A 16070-nucleotide genomic window follows, 5' to 3' on the forward strand; every position below is an offset into this window, starting at 1 on the left:
ATGATGCACAAAGGAATCCTTATTTCCTCTTGACTTAGCCCCTTCACTGAGTTTCTGATTCTATCAGCATTGTCCGATTTGGTTAATCTCAGGTCATTTTCCCTCTGCTTCACTTTGTCCTCTTCCTCCAACTTTCTGATCTTATTTTTCAGATGATTATCGGCGTCTCCACTTTAGAGCAACGTGACCATCCTTTCGTCTTCCGTAAAGCCAGTTTCAGGACAAAGCTCTTTCCTGAGCTCTTAGTTCCATTTCACTGCCCTCTTCTCCCTCCCTCCCCACATTGCTGACCCCTTCCCCCAGCCAGTCTGAGCACTCCCTTCCCCAGCCATCAGGGTGACTTTTCTAAAGCTTGGCTTTAATTAGGGCCCCCTCCTATCTAGCAGGGATGGCCATTTCCCCTCCCTGGGGAGTCCGGTTCCACAAACAACATTAGCAAGTTAATGACAGTCACCTGCTGGCCTGCGGAAGTTGCTGCTTGCTCCAACTTCCTTAAGGACAGTGGAAACACTGAAAACATCACATTTACATGCTTCCGTTTATCCATTCACTCAACAAACATTGATTGAGCATCTGCCAGATAACTGTGCAGGGCCCAAGGGACCCTGTGAGGATACAATGAACATGAAAATAGGTTCATGGGTCCCGAGGATCCATGAGACCTCAACAGGGACAGACATGCAAGGAGGTGACTGACCACTAGTGAGCCCTCCTGCCTCACCCCTTTGTGTCCGCCCTGTGCCTGGGCTAGTGACCCAGGACCAAAGACTGGGAGATAGAACCCAGCGAATTTCCAAATTTCTTTGTTCTCCTTCCCTTCCCCCCACTTCTTCGTTGAAATAAGGATGGTAATCCATAGCATTCAGTTATGGGCCCCCCCCTGCATGGAGTCAGGCAAGGAATGTAAAGCCCAGAATGCAGTGAGCTAGAGCGTCTCTACACATACACACACCCACACTGACCCTCACATTGACATGCACAGACTGACAGACACACAGCACTGGCATGCACAGCTTTTCATACATACCAATACACAGCAGAGGTACACACTGACACACACATCGACACAGACGCTCTCACTGAAACACACACGGTAGCAGATAAAAAAACAAACAGTAAATACATGCCTGTACACACACACACAGTGACACACCTTGACACACAGATACAGCGGATGCACACTGACAGACAAATGCACACCTGGGCACGCATCAACAGCCACCGCACCCCGCGGAAACCCGGAAGCCTGAGGCGCTTGCAGCCGCAGGTGGCAGGTTTTTGAGAGACCAAAGGGTTGAGGGAGACTTGAGTTACACACTTGGTTCCAGTCTGCGAGGGCCATTGTTTTGGAGGCGGAGGCCTCCGCGAGGTTGTGAGGGTTCCTAGGGACAGAAGGGCAGAGGGGGGCATATGGGCGGGGCACCAAGGTTTCGGCGCTTCGGTAGCCCCTGTACCGGGTGGAAATGCTTCGAGTTTTGGTGGGCGAGGAGCGCTTAGGCGGGAGCGGGGTGATGTTGGAAGGGGGCAGGCAGGGTTCCCAGGGAGCCCCGCAGTCGGCCAGTCCAGCTCCGCCGGGCACTGCGCTTGCTCGCCGACGCTGCGGGTATCAGCTCTCAGCTCTGCTTTCCAAATGTACAGCTCGGCTCCCGCCACCCACCAAACCGCAGATCCAGGTCAGAGTTAATGACCTCCAGCCCTTCCCCGCTCTCCACGCCCCAGCCTTTGCAGCGCAGACCTGTCTGCCGGCCAGACACCGGGTCTGCGAGCCGCCCGCCCCCACTGCTCCCCGCTCCGATCCGGTCCCGGCCCAGCCTTATGACTGTTCCGCAAATACCAGCCTGGTCCCGCACGTGTCGGAGACCCGAATCCAGGGCCTGGCGCTTCGCCCAGGCCCTGCCCCAGCGCCCTGGCGGGCCTCAGAGACGATAGTCACCCCGGTTCTCTGCCACCATCATCTGCCCTTCCGGCCAGCGCTGTCCGTCCACAGAGCTTCCTAGTTCTGTTCCCTGATTGTGCCAGGCTCTTCTCTTTCGGCCCCTCCCGGGTCTCCCGCACAATGGGCACCTCCAGAGCCTGGCTCTTCTGTCCCTACAGAGCCACCTCCGGAATGTGTCTCTTCCTTCTCCTGTACCCGCAGCCGCACCGCCCCCTCCCCCCGCCCGCCCCAGTCCAAACCCTCTGTCCGCCGGTTCAGAAAATGCTTAATTGGGCGCTTGGTGGATGCCAGGCCCCGAAGTAGGCTCTGGGAATGCATTTTGCGGAGTCGTTGTTCTCAAGGTTCACACGCACGTGAGGAGCTTCCGGAGACCGTGTGACACGCACTGTCCCGGCAGGTGGAATCGGGGCCAAGGGAGCGCCTCCTATGGCCACCCTAGTTTCTCTGCCTGCCCTTTTCCCCACGCGCGGGCCTCCGGGTCGGGTCTCTTCTCCCTCTCAGAGCTTCCCGTTTTTCTTTTTTCCTCCCTCCTTCCTCTCCACCGCAGGCGCTCCCGCCTCGGGCCAGCTCCCATACCGCATCCCGGCCCCCTCGCCGGCCGGGCTTCCCCCCAGGGATCTGTCTCCCCCCGCGGTCCCGGGTTCCACTCGAGGATCCAAGTCCCTCTCAGAGACCAGGGCGCCTGCCCTTTTAAGGAGTGGAGTAGCATGATCCCGCCAGCTCTGGCCTCGGACACGCCAGGGAGCTAGCAGGGTCCACGGCCAGGAGAAGGGTTGCGGGGCGTCAGGCCAAAGAGAGGGAGAGGTGCTGAGGGCAAGGGAGGGGACCCGCCGCGACGGAGGGCCGAGAGGAAAAGGAAAGCCGGCGGGCAGAGCCTCTGCCTTCGGAGGGTCTCCCTCTGCTCACTGAGGCCGCCTAGCCTCGGGTTGACCCAAGGTTAAGGGGAAATCAGGGGGCGGGACAGAGCCCCTGGAGGCTGCTCGGCGTCCCTCTGCGAAATCCCGAGCTGGGATTTCAGCCCCCGGCACCTCCTCTGAGAGTTGCCGGCGGTCCAGTCTCTACAGGGGGGTAAGTCGTCCGAGCCTCCGCTCACACGCCGATCGTCTAGGGCTCGGTGGGGAGAGGAGGCGCGGGACTCAACGGTGGTGAGCTCGGAAATGACAGCCCACAGCATCCGAGGCGTGGAAACCCCAGGGCAGAAGGGGCGCTTCATGTCAGGACCCGTGGCCTCGGACACCGCATGTCACAGCTCAGTTGCGGGGCCCGCAGTGCGGCTTCCCCCAACCGCCCGCCCCCTTTCTAAGCTCTGCTGGGAAGCGGCACCTGCCACAGCTCTCCCCCTCCTGGTCCCCCACCGGCCTCAGCAGCCCTCCCGGACCGGGGTGGGGGAGGTGTGGTGGAGCAGCGAGACTCCAGCAGCGGCCGCTCCTCTTCAAGCACCCTGAGATTTCGGTGGGGAGAAAAAGGGGGTCCGGGATGCAGGGAGGAAGAAGAGGAGGACTGCAGGGGTCAGCAGCCGAGCGGTGCGCGGCAGGGGGGAGGGGCGGGGGCTCCCTTCCAGCCTTAGGGGTCTGGGGACTCGGGGATGTAAGGCGAGAGCAGGGGGGTGTGACAATTCAGCAGAGGTCGGGACGTACCACGGAGCCCAGTGGCGGGGGGGCGGGCAAAGGACTGGGTCACCGAGGGGAGCCCCCGTCTCCCTTCGCACAGGCCTACAACTGAGGTTGCAAGGAGAGCTGGAACCCTGCTCGCAGGAGAGGGAAGCGGCGCGTTAAATCCACCCCCACGCCGCACCCCACTTCCGAGGGGGTGGGCGATAGAGGAGAGGTCGGGGTTGGAGCAGCAGCGAAGGGGCCCCTCCCTTGCACCTCCCCCCGCCGGACTTGGTTGCGCCCAAAGTGTAACACTTTCTCTTTGTCGGAGGAGCTCCGCTGTTTCCTGTGCTCTAGCTCCCGTTGCGGCGGTGCCCGTGGCAGCCCTGGCGGACGCAGGAACGATGGCAGCGACCGATATAGCTCGCCAGGTGGTGAGTGCTGGGCTTGGGTGCCAGAGTCGGGGCCGGGAGCCTCGGAAGAGCCGAGGAGACCTGGCCGCCGTCACGGCCGCCGCAAAGAGGGGCAGTGGGCACCATCCAGGAGACCGGACGCGGCGGGACTTATGCTCCTAGAGTCAGCGACTCAGTCCCCCAGCCTTCCGTCCCCGAGAACCGTGGTGGCGGGCGGGTGGGGGAGGCGGGGGGACTGGTCCAGGCTGCAGGCCGGCGGCTGAACTTGCATTGCCCAAGAGCTGCAGCCGGCGCCGCCGCCGCCCTCGCTGCAGCTGCGGCCCCGCCGCTGGGGCGTTGCCGAATGAATGGCCGCACGAGCCGCCGGGCTCTTCGGGTCCCCGGCACCCTGGCCTCCCTCGGGGGGCCAGGCCGCGCCCCAGCGCCCCGCCACGCGCCGGGACCCGGGCTTCCTCAGCCAGAGGGGCGTGGGACTGGGGTGAGCCTGGGGCAGGAGGCGGCGAGTGGTGAGGGGGGCGGGGAGGTGACTGGCTGGGGTAGGGTTTTTCCATATGCATTACATATGTGACTGCGTCTGTGTGTGTGTGTGTGTGTGTGTGTGTGTGTATCACTGTGCGTGTGAGTGCGTGCGCGCGCACTCGTGCCTCCCCGGGCGGACCACGCCGGTGCCCGGCTTGTCTGTGATCCTTGATGCGTCCGCCTGTTTCTGGGAGTGTACTCAGCTCCCTGGTGCGTGTCCCTGGGTCCGGTTGCTTCTCTCCCCGTCTGCTTGTGCTGTGTGCCTCTGGGTCTCATTTGTGCGTCTGTGTGGGCTGCAGTCCGCTGGCCTGTAGACGGCTGGCTAGCTGCGTATTTTGGCGTGTTTCTGACACCTGACCCGGGTTTTGCGGGACCCTGGGGGTGGGGGGATCTGTCTCCAGTGCGAGTTCGGTGTGACTGGGCTTGTGTGCCAAAACCTGTGGCGCTGCCTTCTTGTCATGGGACTCAGGAAAATAAGTGTGACGCTTGCAAAAGCGATGCCGTCTCTCTCTTTTTGTTGGCAGCCGACTCTGGAAAAAAAAAAAAAATTCTTCGTTTAACGAACTGAAGTTTTCCAGCCTGGGATGTGCAGAGAAATTATACTGAAGTGACCTGAGGCTCCATGTTTGTTTTTTTAGACCAGAAGTTTCGTTGCAAAGGGAGGGGAATGTTTCCGCTTGAGGGAACAACCTGGCCTTTCTATTCCTCCCTGAGTGTCTGGGATTTCTAAGAAGCCCACAGTTACTAGCGCCCTGAAGTGAGGAAGGAGACTGAAGTAGAGCTAGGTCACATCCCATGACAGTAAATATCCGTACTACTTGATGAAAATTTCTGAAACACACACACACAGGGTTTTTAAATCTTGTGTCATGCTTATTTAGGGAAATAGTCCATGCAATGCAATTCTAGTGCAAATATATATATATAGCCTCTAGGTATTTGGTGTAATTGAAATTGATTTGTTTTCAAAATCTGAATTCAGAATCTGGTAGTATTTTTTCTACAGGACACTGCTAAATTTATTCCACCGTCTTGTTCCTGTTTGGAAGGGCAAGGTGATTTCTTTGGATCCTCCCCTACTGCCCTGCAAGACCCCAGCCTGGAGTTCTTTAGGCATTCAGGATGTGGGAGGACCAGGAGTATTTGGGAGACCATGCTCTGTGATAATGGCGTTTGAGAGAATGCTTTTCTCCCCAGGATTGGCACTCTAATATGTATTGCATTAGTGTTTTGAGGGCTCCCTCAGTGCCTTTCTGCTCCTCTATTTTAGCGATGGCATGCCTTAAGGAGAAGATTTAGTCCCCTAGATTACACTTGCTCCATCCTTAGTGACCAAGAAGGATGCTAATGAATTTGCACTGACCTGCCCATACTCTCTCACCAGTTCCTCTAGCCTCAATCAGGGTTGCAGGGCAGATGTAGCAAAGGGGAACCTTCCAGAAGGTTGTGTTTCACCTGGGGCTACCCAGAGATCCCCTTTGTTTTAAAAATGGAGGGGGTTGGTTTAGGGCCACTTGGATTGCTCTGCTTGGTTCCAGTTTGCTCTGGGTGGCCTTACCCTACTCTACAATGAAGAACAAAATTGTATGCCAGATCCTGAAGCTGAAAGAGCAGTCAGAGCCCTTGAGACCTTGTTATCGTGATAAATGGGTTGCTGGGAAAACTGACGTCACTCTCCAGGCCCCCCACCTCCCCCAGTCAGTGAAGCTCTTGTTTCTGTGTCATTTGTCTCTCTGCTTGCCTTTGTGTCTGTAAGAAGTTGTAATTCACCAGAGGAAGATGCAATTAACTTGGAAGACCTTGGACGTCTGGTTGCTGATTGTTTCTTTCAGCAAAGGCATATTCGGGGTTTGGGAAAAGAAGACTAGAGTCTAAACCTAAGTGTGCCTAGCCTAGGAGTTCTTTTTAATGAGCTCTGAGATACGGTGCCATGCAAGTAGTGCTCCGGTGTGTGTGAGGGATGGGCTGGCCTCTCCAGAGTCAGTTGAGGGTCACTCTGGCTTGTAAGATAACATCATTAGTGACAAAAACAGACCTTAGAGTTCCTGGGTAGGACCCTTATTTGTGCACACATGCAACTTGAAAGCTCAGCTTTTGTGTCCATAACACAATCCCACCCTATTTGAATGAACACCATAAAGATTCTTTGTGACAAAACTGTTTCTTTATTGTGTCCACAGGGTTTATTTGATTGACTAGTAAGTGTCGAGCACTATGGCTAGCCCTGGTTAAGGATACTAAAAAAAGTAATAGATGTACTTCCTGGCTTTTACACTTATTCTAGTCTAGTTGGAGAGACTAATTGTGTACATGGGGAAATAATTAGAGAACTACAGAAGATTCTTGGGATGTTCCCATCTCCAGCCCCTGCCTGTGATGTGGCTTGGGCTACTATTAATATATACTCTAATGGGACTTCCCTGGTGGTCCAGTGGGTAACACTTTGTCTTCTGATGCAGGGGATGTGGGTTTGATCCCTGGTTGGGGAGCTAAGATCCCGCCTGCCTCTCGGCCAAAAAAACAAAACATTAAAAAGAAAAACCCAGAAGCAATACTGTAACAAAGTCAATAAAGACTTTAAGAAAATGGGTTACATAAGAAACCCTTAAAAAATATATGTTTATATATGGTCTAGTGGTTTTCCGTACTTTCCATTTAAGTCTGAATAAAGTCGGGAAAACCACTAGACTATATATATATGTGTGTGTATATAAACACACAAATATATTTTAAGGGTTTATTTTTGTTTTTATGTAGACCATTTTCTTAAAGTCTTTATTGACTTTAGTCCATCTACTCAAAGCTATGGGTTTTCCAGTAGTCATGTATGGATGTGCAAGTTGGACCATAAAGAAAGCTGAGCACTGAAGAATTGATGCTTTTGAACTGTGGCATTGGAGAAGACTCTTGAGAGTCCCATGGATGGCAAGGAGATGCAACCAGTCAATCGTAAAGGAAATCAGTCCTGAATATTCATTGGAAGGACTGATGCTGAAGCTGAAACTCCAATATTTTAGCCACCTGATGTGAAGAACTGACACATTGGAAGAGACCGTGATGCTAGGAAAGATGAAGGCAGGAGAAAGGGATGACAGAGGATGAGATGGTTGGATGGCATCACCAACTTAATGGATATGAGTCTGAGCAAGCTAGGAAGGCATGGTATGGGCACCAGAGGCCACAGCTGCTGGCTCTTGCACTGAGTTGTTTCTTTCAGTGTTGCTTTTTAGGGTCCAGCCTATAAGTGCTGGCCCATAGAAAGTAGGGCTTACTGATTCTGATTTGAACCAATCCCACGGTGTGGACAATGATACTTTCCTTCAGGGGCAGCCAGATAATGGTCTTTCTCCCTAAAGAAAGAGCTTGCCTGGCCTAATGCTGCCAGGGTACCACCTACAGGTGGCTGCACTCTGGTTTTGCTATCAAATGACACTTAATCTTGATTCCCATTGCAGTGCCCTGCCTCAGCCATCTCCACCACCTCCAACTAAAAGTCATATTCTGCCCCAAGCAGGGAGAGGAAAACTGTAACATAAACCCATTATCTCCGCAAATACAGCATATGCAAATACAGCACTGAAGAAAACTTGCATGGCCCCAAATAGTAAAATTTCACGAATCTAAGTCGAGGGTCTGTGGATGATCATGATACTATTTTCCAACTTTTCTGTGTGCTTGAGACTTTGCAAAGTTAAAAGTTGTAGGGCAATGGCAATGTCTGTCCTCCTCCTCGCAAATGCCACATGGCCCCTACCCTCGGGGAGTTTACAATCTAGTAGTGGAGGCAGACACAATTAACTATGATTATCCCTGTGATGTGCTGCAGAGGAGAGCTATTGCCTGCTAGGATAATTCATTACAAGGGGACCTGATCCAGCCCTGGCCAGGGTTGGGGGGGCAGTGGTGGTGGGTGATAGGAAAGGCTTGCTGAGGACTTTAACCAGCAGAAGGATAGATGTGAAGATGGGGGAGAACTCACTTCTGCTCTCAGGCTGGGAACATTTCCTTTGTTAATTCACACACTTTTATTTTCATTCATTCCTTCTGCATGTGTTTATTGGGCACCGACTGCCAGGCTCTGTGCCAGGTGCTGGGAATATAGTGGTGGGCAAGGCCCACACAACGGCCCTCTCAGAGCTTCCAGATGAGAGGCCAGAATAAGCCCTCTTCATATCCTAAAACCCGGAAATGTGAGTGTCAGCGGCATTCTTATTACAAAACTGCATTACAACCGAGCAATTTGCCTGTATAGTATAATGAGATTTTGATCTGCAGTCTTGTGCACAGCATTTACTTTGTAGAGTCTCTGCTGTAAATTTTCTATTAATTGCTGGCTTTGTTACCCAGCCCAGCCCCTCCCTTTGTGTGCTGTAAGGGAGCGAACCCATTGCATTAGCCTGAGCAAAACTAATTAGGAATCTAAGTCCCCTGGGAAAAGGTATTCCAGAACGAAATGGGACTGATTTCTGGACTTTCCTGGGTTTCTGGATTATCAGAGCCGTGGTTTCATATTAGTATGAACAACTCAGGAGTGCTTTTCAGTCACGTGTACGTTAAAACCACATTCGAGAAAGAACCAGCAAGAAAAGAAAGAAAAAGAATACCAAGGATGAGTGTAACATGTGTCTTTCAACGATCTCAAAATGCTTCCATCTGTATGATTTCATTTTCCCCAACAGCTTCCTGGACGAGTATTATTGTTCTTTTCATTTCATGGGTTCAGGGAGACCAAGCGACTTAGTCCAAAGTGTTATTGCTGGTCAGTGGATGAAGCAATGAAACACCTACCAGATGATACAAATTCAGTTTTTAAAAAACCCTGGCCTTGTCATCATGATTCCAAGAAATAAAAATCCTGACATGTCCCTTCTTCCCCCTGTGTTCACCGCATCTCCCCCTCCCCCCAGCACACTTAATCATAGAGGTCGAGAAAGACTGTACTTGGGTGCTTGGGAGATGCTCTGATGTTAAAAAGAGATTCTCAGCTTAAACCCCAGATAGCACAGTCATGGCTATGTGTGGGCTTTCTTTCTTTCTTCTTTCCCATATTGCTTTAAATAAAAATCTTGGAGCCACCAGCCATGTAATGATGGATTATTTTAAGTAACAACTGGAGGGGGGGTGCAGGATGAATTAGAAACACAGACCCTTCCTCCTCGGTTTGGCAGGAGGAGGCTTCTGCTGCTGGGATTTGAAACCGTGGGTTTTCTCTGCTGCCTGCACAGAGGAAGGAGGCCACATGCTTGGGAGGGGGAGAAATAACGTTCCCGCTTCTGCAGTGTCTTCTCATTAGAGGCAGCCATCTGCTGAATTACGCAGCATGCTCTCCACTGGCCTCAGAGTCGGGTCATTCCTTCCACTCACATAAAGGAGACTGCGGGAAAGATTCGCGGGCCTTCTCAGGGACAGGACCCAGGGCTCAGGTTTCTCTGGCAAGGGCCTTCTCTGATCCCCGAGGAAAGCGCCGGGGTAGCAGGGGCCGAGCCTTGCTTTCACGGCCTTGATGAGGTGTGAGGTCGTGTTCGGTTTCCTTTTGCAGCAGAGGCCCCAGCTCTGAGCACTGGCGCTGAGGCAGGAACTGGGTTTTTTCAGATCCCCTTTAAATGAGACCAGATGGAGGCAGAGGCAAATTCAGGCTCCCCAGAGGACAGTTGGGCATTCATCCAGAGGCCTGTGAGTAAACCTTTTTTTTTTTTTTTATTCTCTTTCTAACAGATTGGAGATAACAATGGCCAGAACACCTAGGAGACTCTGTTTAAATGGCCTGATTGGAAGTGAAGCTGTCTGGCTTTTGTGGGAAAGTTGACCCACCCTGGGCAGGGGTCACCCCTGGCCTGAGGTGGAGGAGATCTTTTACCTAGAATCTGGCTGGTTGGCTTCAGTAGCCCTGGAGCTCTTAGAGGCCAAACTGAGGCTCACGCCTTAGTCAGAAGAGAGGGAACTGGGAGCTGGAGGTGGGAGAGAAGAGGCAGAAGAGGGGCACCAGCCTTCATGAGCCTGTTCCACCACCCTTCTCCTCCTAACTAGCATCAGCCCCAAGCCCCGTGTCTTGGAATTCTAGCAGCAGAAAGAAATCTCTGTGCCACTTGAGTCAGCCTTTCCATTTGAGAGTGGCTGTCTGCTTGTCAGGGTCTCCTCACTGTTCTCTGCCTCGAAATCACTGTGTGACTGGGGACACGTCACTTCCTCCCTCCGAGTCTCTGTTTCCCCTTTTGTAGAATGAGGCGGTTGGATGAAGTGATCTTTAAGGGCGTTTCCAGCTCTAACGGTGTACGGTTCTTGTGTTTCCTAGTCCTCTGGCCTAATTTCTTTCAGGTCCTTGACTGCTTCTGCTTCCAAATGAGATGGCAGAATTTAAGTCCACCTTTTCCTTGCTTTGACTCCTTGAGCTGGGTGGAAAGACTGTTGTAGAGAAAGCAAGCCAGTGGTTTTTAGCTTAGCAGGGTCTCTGGAACTGGAGTGGAAAGCAGTGACCCTTCAGATATTGTCTGTCTATCCGTGTAGGTCTATATAGCTATTGTCTTCTTATAAAGGTACATGACAGCTGAATTTTTGTCCATTGAATCCCCTTTTAAATGCACTAGGAGAGCTAGCTATTTAATAGAATCCTGCTGTGCATCCTTTTACAGGAGGAAAAGCCACTCTGGAATTGATCCAGTGTATTAAGATTTGCCACAATTGGGCCTTCTGTCTCCATGGGGGCATGGTTTCCTGTGTGCTTCCCCAGGATCCCCTAACTTACTCCCCACTGAAAGGCACTGGGGCCCCCAAGGTGTGGTGCTGGCTTTTGCAGGCTTTATGTCTCATCCAAAAGCCCCCCAAATTTCTCTCTTCCAGTTAGGGCATTATTATTACTATCAGTTTCCTCAGCCCAGCTTAATCGGAGCCAGGGAAATCCTGATTTTCATGTGTTAGGCATACTGGAGTTTTTTACTTGTGCTTTTGTGCTTCTATGGCTAATAATGCAGGTTATTAACATGATTATCTCTTTCAGTTGTATCCAACTCTTTGCGACACTATGGACTGTAGCCCTCCAGGCTTCTCCATCCATGGGATTCTCCAAGTAAGAATAGTGGAATGGGTTGCCATGCCCTCCTCCAGGGAATCTTCCCGACCCAGGGATCGAACCTGCATCTCTTATGTCACTTGCTAGTGGTAAAGAACCCACCTGCCATGGACAGAGGAGCCTGGCAGGCCACAGTCCATAGGGTCATACAGAGTCAGACACGACTGAAGCAACTTAGCATGCACGCACTCTGCAACACTGGAGGCAGCAAATAGGGCTAGCATCCACCTGATTGCTTCATCAGGTTATGCGATTTGACTTTGCCACCTGTTTCACATGAATTTGTTGTTGCTGTTGTTGTTTTTGGCCTCACCAACTTTGTGCTTTGTGGGTTTTCTCTAGTTGCGGCGAGCAGTTACTCTCTAGTTGTGGTGACTTCTCATTGCGGTAGCTTCTCTTGAAGCCACAGGCTCTAGGATGCGTGGGCTCAGTAGTTGTGGCACACTGGCTGAGTTGCTCCGCAGCATGTGGGATCTTCCCAGAGCAGGGATTGAACTCATGTCCCCTGCATTGGGAGGCAGATACTGAACCACTGGACCACCAGGGAAGTCCCCATTATACTGTATAATAATAAGGCATAACGGGGCTTTCCTGATGGCTCAGCACTGAAGAATCTGCCTGCCGATGCAGGAAACTTGGGTTTGATCCTTGGGTTGGGAAGATTCCCTGGAGAAGGAAAAGGCAACCAACACCAGCACTCTTGCCTGGAAGACCCCATGGACAGAGGAGCTTGGCTGGCTACAGTCCATAGGGTCGCAAAGAGTCACACACGACTTAGCAACTAAACAACAACAATATATTATATAATAATAACAATAATATACTATATAATAATGTTTTATATATATACACACATATATATAATGGGGCTTCCCACATGGTGCTAGTGGTAAAGAAACCGTTGGGAAAATCCCCTGGAGGAGGCCATGGCAACCCACTCCCGTATTCTTGCCTGGAGAATCCCCACGGAGGGAGGAACCTGGGGGCTACAGTCCATAGAGTCACAGAGTTGGACACAACTGAAATGACTTAGTATGCATGCACCTATGTTATAATAAGGAAAATATGAGGTTTTATTGTATTATTGGTAAAATAAATATTTTATATACAATAAAGCTGCCTGAAAGCTGAATACTTAACTGAATTATCTGATTATCTGTATATAAAGCAACTTTTTCATTGTAACTAAATATTTTGCTAAACAAACGAAAAAAAGATTTTGCTAAACTATCTGAGGCTACTTTCCTGCCTAGGAAAATATCATCATAGATGCTTTTAAAAAATAACATTTTAATTCTGATTATAAAATTAAAATATGCCTACTGTAGAAAGTTTGGAAAACAGAGGAAAGCACCAACTGAATTGTCTGATTATCTGTACAGAAAGCAACTTTTTCTTTGTAACTAAAGATTTTGTTAAACTATCTGAGGCTACTTTCCTGCCTAGGAAAATATCATCATAGGTGCTTTTAAAAAATAACATTTTATTTCTGATTATAAAATTAAAATGTGCCTACTGTAGAAAGTTTGGAAAACAGAGGAAAGCACCAACTCTTATAGCCCCTCCAATCCCAAAGCGACCATTGTCACCATTTTGGTATATATTCTTACAAGCTTTTAAAAATGCATATATACTTATTTTCCCCATGATTGGGATGATCCTGTACATACAAGGTTTTGTTTTTTTCACCTAACAGTATTTGGTGATCATGTTCCTATGCTATTAAATATTCTTGGAATATGTTTTTTCAGTTCAGTTCAGTTCAGTTCAGTTGCTCAGTCGTGTCCAAGTCTTTATGACCCCATGAATCGAAGCACGCCAGGCCTCCCTGTCCATCACCAACTCCCGGAGTTCACTCAGACTCACGTCCATCAAGTCGGTGATGCCATCCAGCCATCTCATCCTCTGTCGTCCCCTTCTCCTCCTGCCCCCAATCCCTCCCAGCATCAGAGTCTTTTCCAATGAGTCAACTCTTCACATGAGGTGGCCAAAGTACTGGAGCTTCAGCTTTAGCATCATTCCTTACAAAGAACACCCAGAACTGATCTCCTTCAGAATGGACTGGTTGGATCTCCTTGCAGTCCAAGGGACTCTCAAGAATCTTCTCCAACACCGCAGTTCAAAAGCATCAATTCTTCAGCGCTCAGCCTTCTTCACAGTCCAACTCTCACATCCGTACATGACCACTGGAAAAACTATAGCCTTGACTATGAATATGTTCTTTACCATCCGCTTAATAGTCCATCATGCATCACTGAACTATTCATTGAGTTTGAACATCCTGAGATTTGCAGGGTCTCTCACAGGTCAATATTCAGAGCTGGGGATGGATGTAGAGAATGGGAAAGTGTGAGAAATCAGGCCCACCACGAAGTGACACATGAGGCTGCCAGAGAGAATCTGATTTCTGTGTTTCTGTCCTTTCCTAGCATCTCCGTGCCAAGGCCAGAGGAAGAAAGTCAAGGGCAAGCCCAGTTATCAGCCATGAGTTCCAAACTTTTTGTTTTGGCCTTATCCTTCAGAGTGACAGCTACTAACTTGGCCACTCCAGGTTTTTTTTATACCCCAGTTTGAAATGGAGACAGATGGACCCTCCTTTTCCTATGCCACAAAGGTTGAGGGGGGACAGGAGTGGCCCATTTGGGTGCTTCGGGACTCTTTATTTTCAGAATCACAGCAAGGGGAAACTGATGCACAGCTGGAACTGCCTTCACTCATTCTTCATAACGTGATCCTTCGAATATTCAATTAAAACACGAAATTGGCATGTCCTCAGGGGAGGAGGCAGAAGAGAAAGAGAGTGGTGTTTCTGCCTGTGATATGAAATGTGGTATAACGTATTTCAAAACCGCAGGTGCCTGCAGATGAGGTGAAAACAGGAAATGCAGTTGGGGAGGGGAGTGGGGGCTCCTCCAGTTCTCAGAAGCACACTTTCATTTTTGCCTTCCTTTCAGCTGCTCTCAGACTCTGCATCCTAATTACCCCTGCTGCAAAGCTGAGTGAGAACTCTCTTTTCTTGTATTAAAGATGTTTTTAAATTACACAGGTAATGTGTGAATACATTCATGCTGTAAAAGAATCAAACAATGCAGAAGCGCACTCACTACCCGCTTTGAGTAAGCCCCTAGTTCCGGTCCCCTTTCCTGAGGTAGCTTGAGTTCTGGCTTTTTAAGAGATCTTTTTGGTTGCCTTTCTCTGCACTCGCATTCATGTATGTGTTAATACACACATGTAGGGATTTTTGCATGTATTGACTCATACTGTGCTTATTGTTACACAGCTTCTGTTTTTCTACTATAATATGTTTCAGATATTCCCATCAGTACCTATAGACCTACTGCATTCTTTTTATGTATTGGAGTATGGTTGATTTCTTGATCTTTGGGCTCCCCTCATTGCTCGGCAGTAAAGAATCCACCTGCGATGCCTGCCAAAGCAGGAGACGTGGGTTCAATCCCTGGATAAGGAGGATTCCCTGGAGAAGGAAATGGCAACCCGCTCCAGTATTCTTGCCTGGAGAATTCCACAGACAGGGGAGTCTGGCAGGCTCCGGTCCAGGGGATATCAAGAGTCAGACAAGACTTAGTGACTAAACCACCACCACCATAATTGATTTACAATGTTGTATTAATTTCAGGTGTACAGCAAAGTGACTCCATTATACATATATCTACTTTTTAGATTTATTTCTCATATAGGTCATGGCAGAGTATTGAGTGGCGTTCCCTGTGCTATACAGTAGGTCCTCGTTAGTTACCTATTTTATTAATATATATATTGTAGTGTGTATGTCAATCCCAATCTTCCCATTTATCTCTGCCCCTCCTTATTCCCTGGTAACCAAAAGTTTATTTTCTAGATCTGTAATTCTATTTCTAGACCTACTGCATGCTTTTTAATGGCTGCAGAATATTCCAGAATGTGCATTAGTTAACTATTAGTTAACTATTTTCCCATTGTCGGCTATTTAGGGTTTTTTCCCCTAAGTTTTCAGCATTATAAATAATACTGTAATGAAGTTCCTTGTATTGTATGTACATGCATCTTTGTATACGCATGGGAGTTTCTGTAGAGTAGATTCTCAGGGAAGGTTGCAGGGTCATGGGAGACGAGCCATTTAACATTTTGGTGGCTCTGTCCTTTCTAGCATCTCAGTTTAAAGCCTCAGACGTGGCACCACCTGATACTCAAGATGGTAAGAGTTTAGTGACAGATGTGCTGGGCCAGGTTGCCAGTTCCATCTCCTCTTGTGCACTTTGTAATCCAGGGACATTCAATGAACTGCAATCAAAGCAATCAGGCCCTCAATTAATCAGGCCACCTTAAGGAGAAATAGGAGAGAGATAAACTACCAGAGGTTTAGAGAGGAAGGGGGGGTGTGGAGAAACTTCCGGGGGCTGTCATAGGGTCAATGTCCACTCAGCCCAAATTCTGTCCTTTTCACCTCTATGTATTTACCTCTGAACAATGGGGACTGATATTCATAACGGTGACCTTGACATCTTCTAAGATTCATCAAAGCAGGAGTGAACGGTGCTCGCCAG

The 16070-nt window shown here is 49.9% G+C and overlaps 1 protein-coding gene across 11 annotated transcripts in view; it reads left to right on the forward strand.

Annotated features, from left to right (window-relative positions):
- The first annotated feature begins 3866 nt into the window (after window positions 1-3866).
- SEPTIN6 (septin 6) overlaps window positions 3867-16070 on the forward strand; it is a 76082-nt gene continuing 63878 nt past the window's right edge. For 6 of the 11 annotated variants that reach the window (XM_042242096.2, XM_060408265.1, XM_042242097.2 and 3 more), the window contains exons 1-2: window positions 3867-3962; window positions 10053-10133. In XM_042242096.2, coding sequence (XP_042098030.1) covers window positions 10074-10133 — 60 coding nt within the window. In that variant the 5' untranslated portion in view covers window positions 3867-3962; window positions 10053-10073. The remainder of the gene's footprint in view (window positions 3963-10052; window positions 10134-16070) is intronic. The other 5 variants (XM_042242100.2, XM_060408266.1, XM_042242099.2 and 2 more) reach the window with 1 other exon arrangement.

Source organism: Ovis aries, chromosome X, assembly GCF_016772045.2.
Source record: "Ovis aries strain OAR_USU_Benz2616 breed Rambouillet chromosome X, ARS-UI_Ramb_v3.0, whole genome shotgun sequence".
NCBI classification, from domain to species: domain Eukaryota; kingdom Metazoa; phylum Chordata; class Mammalia; order Artiodactyla; family Bovidae; genus Ovis; species Ovis aries.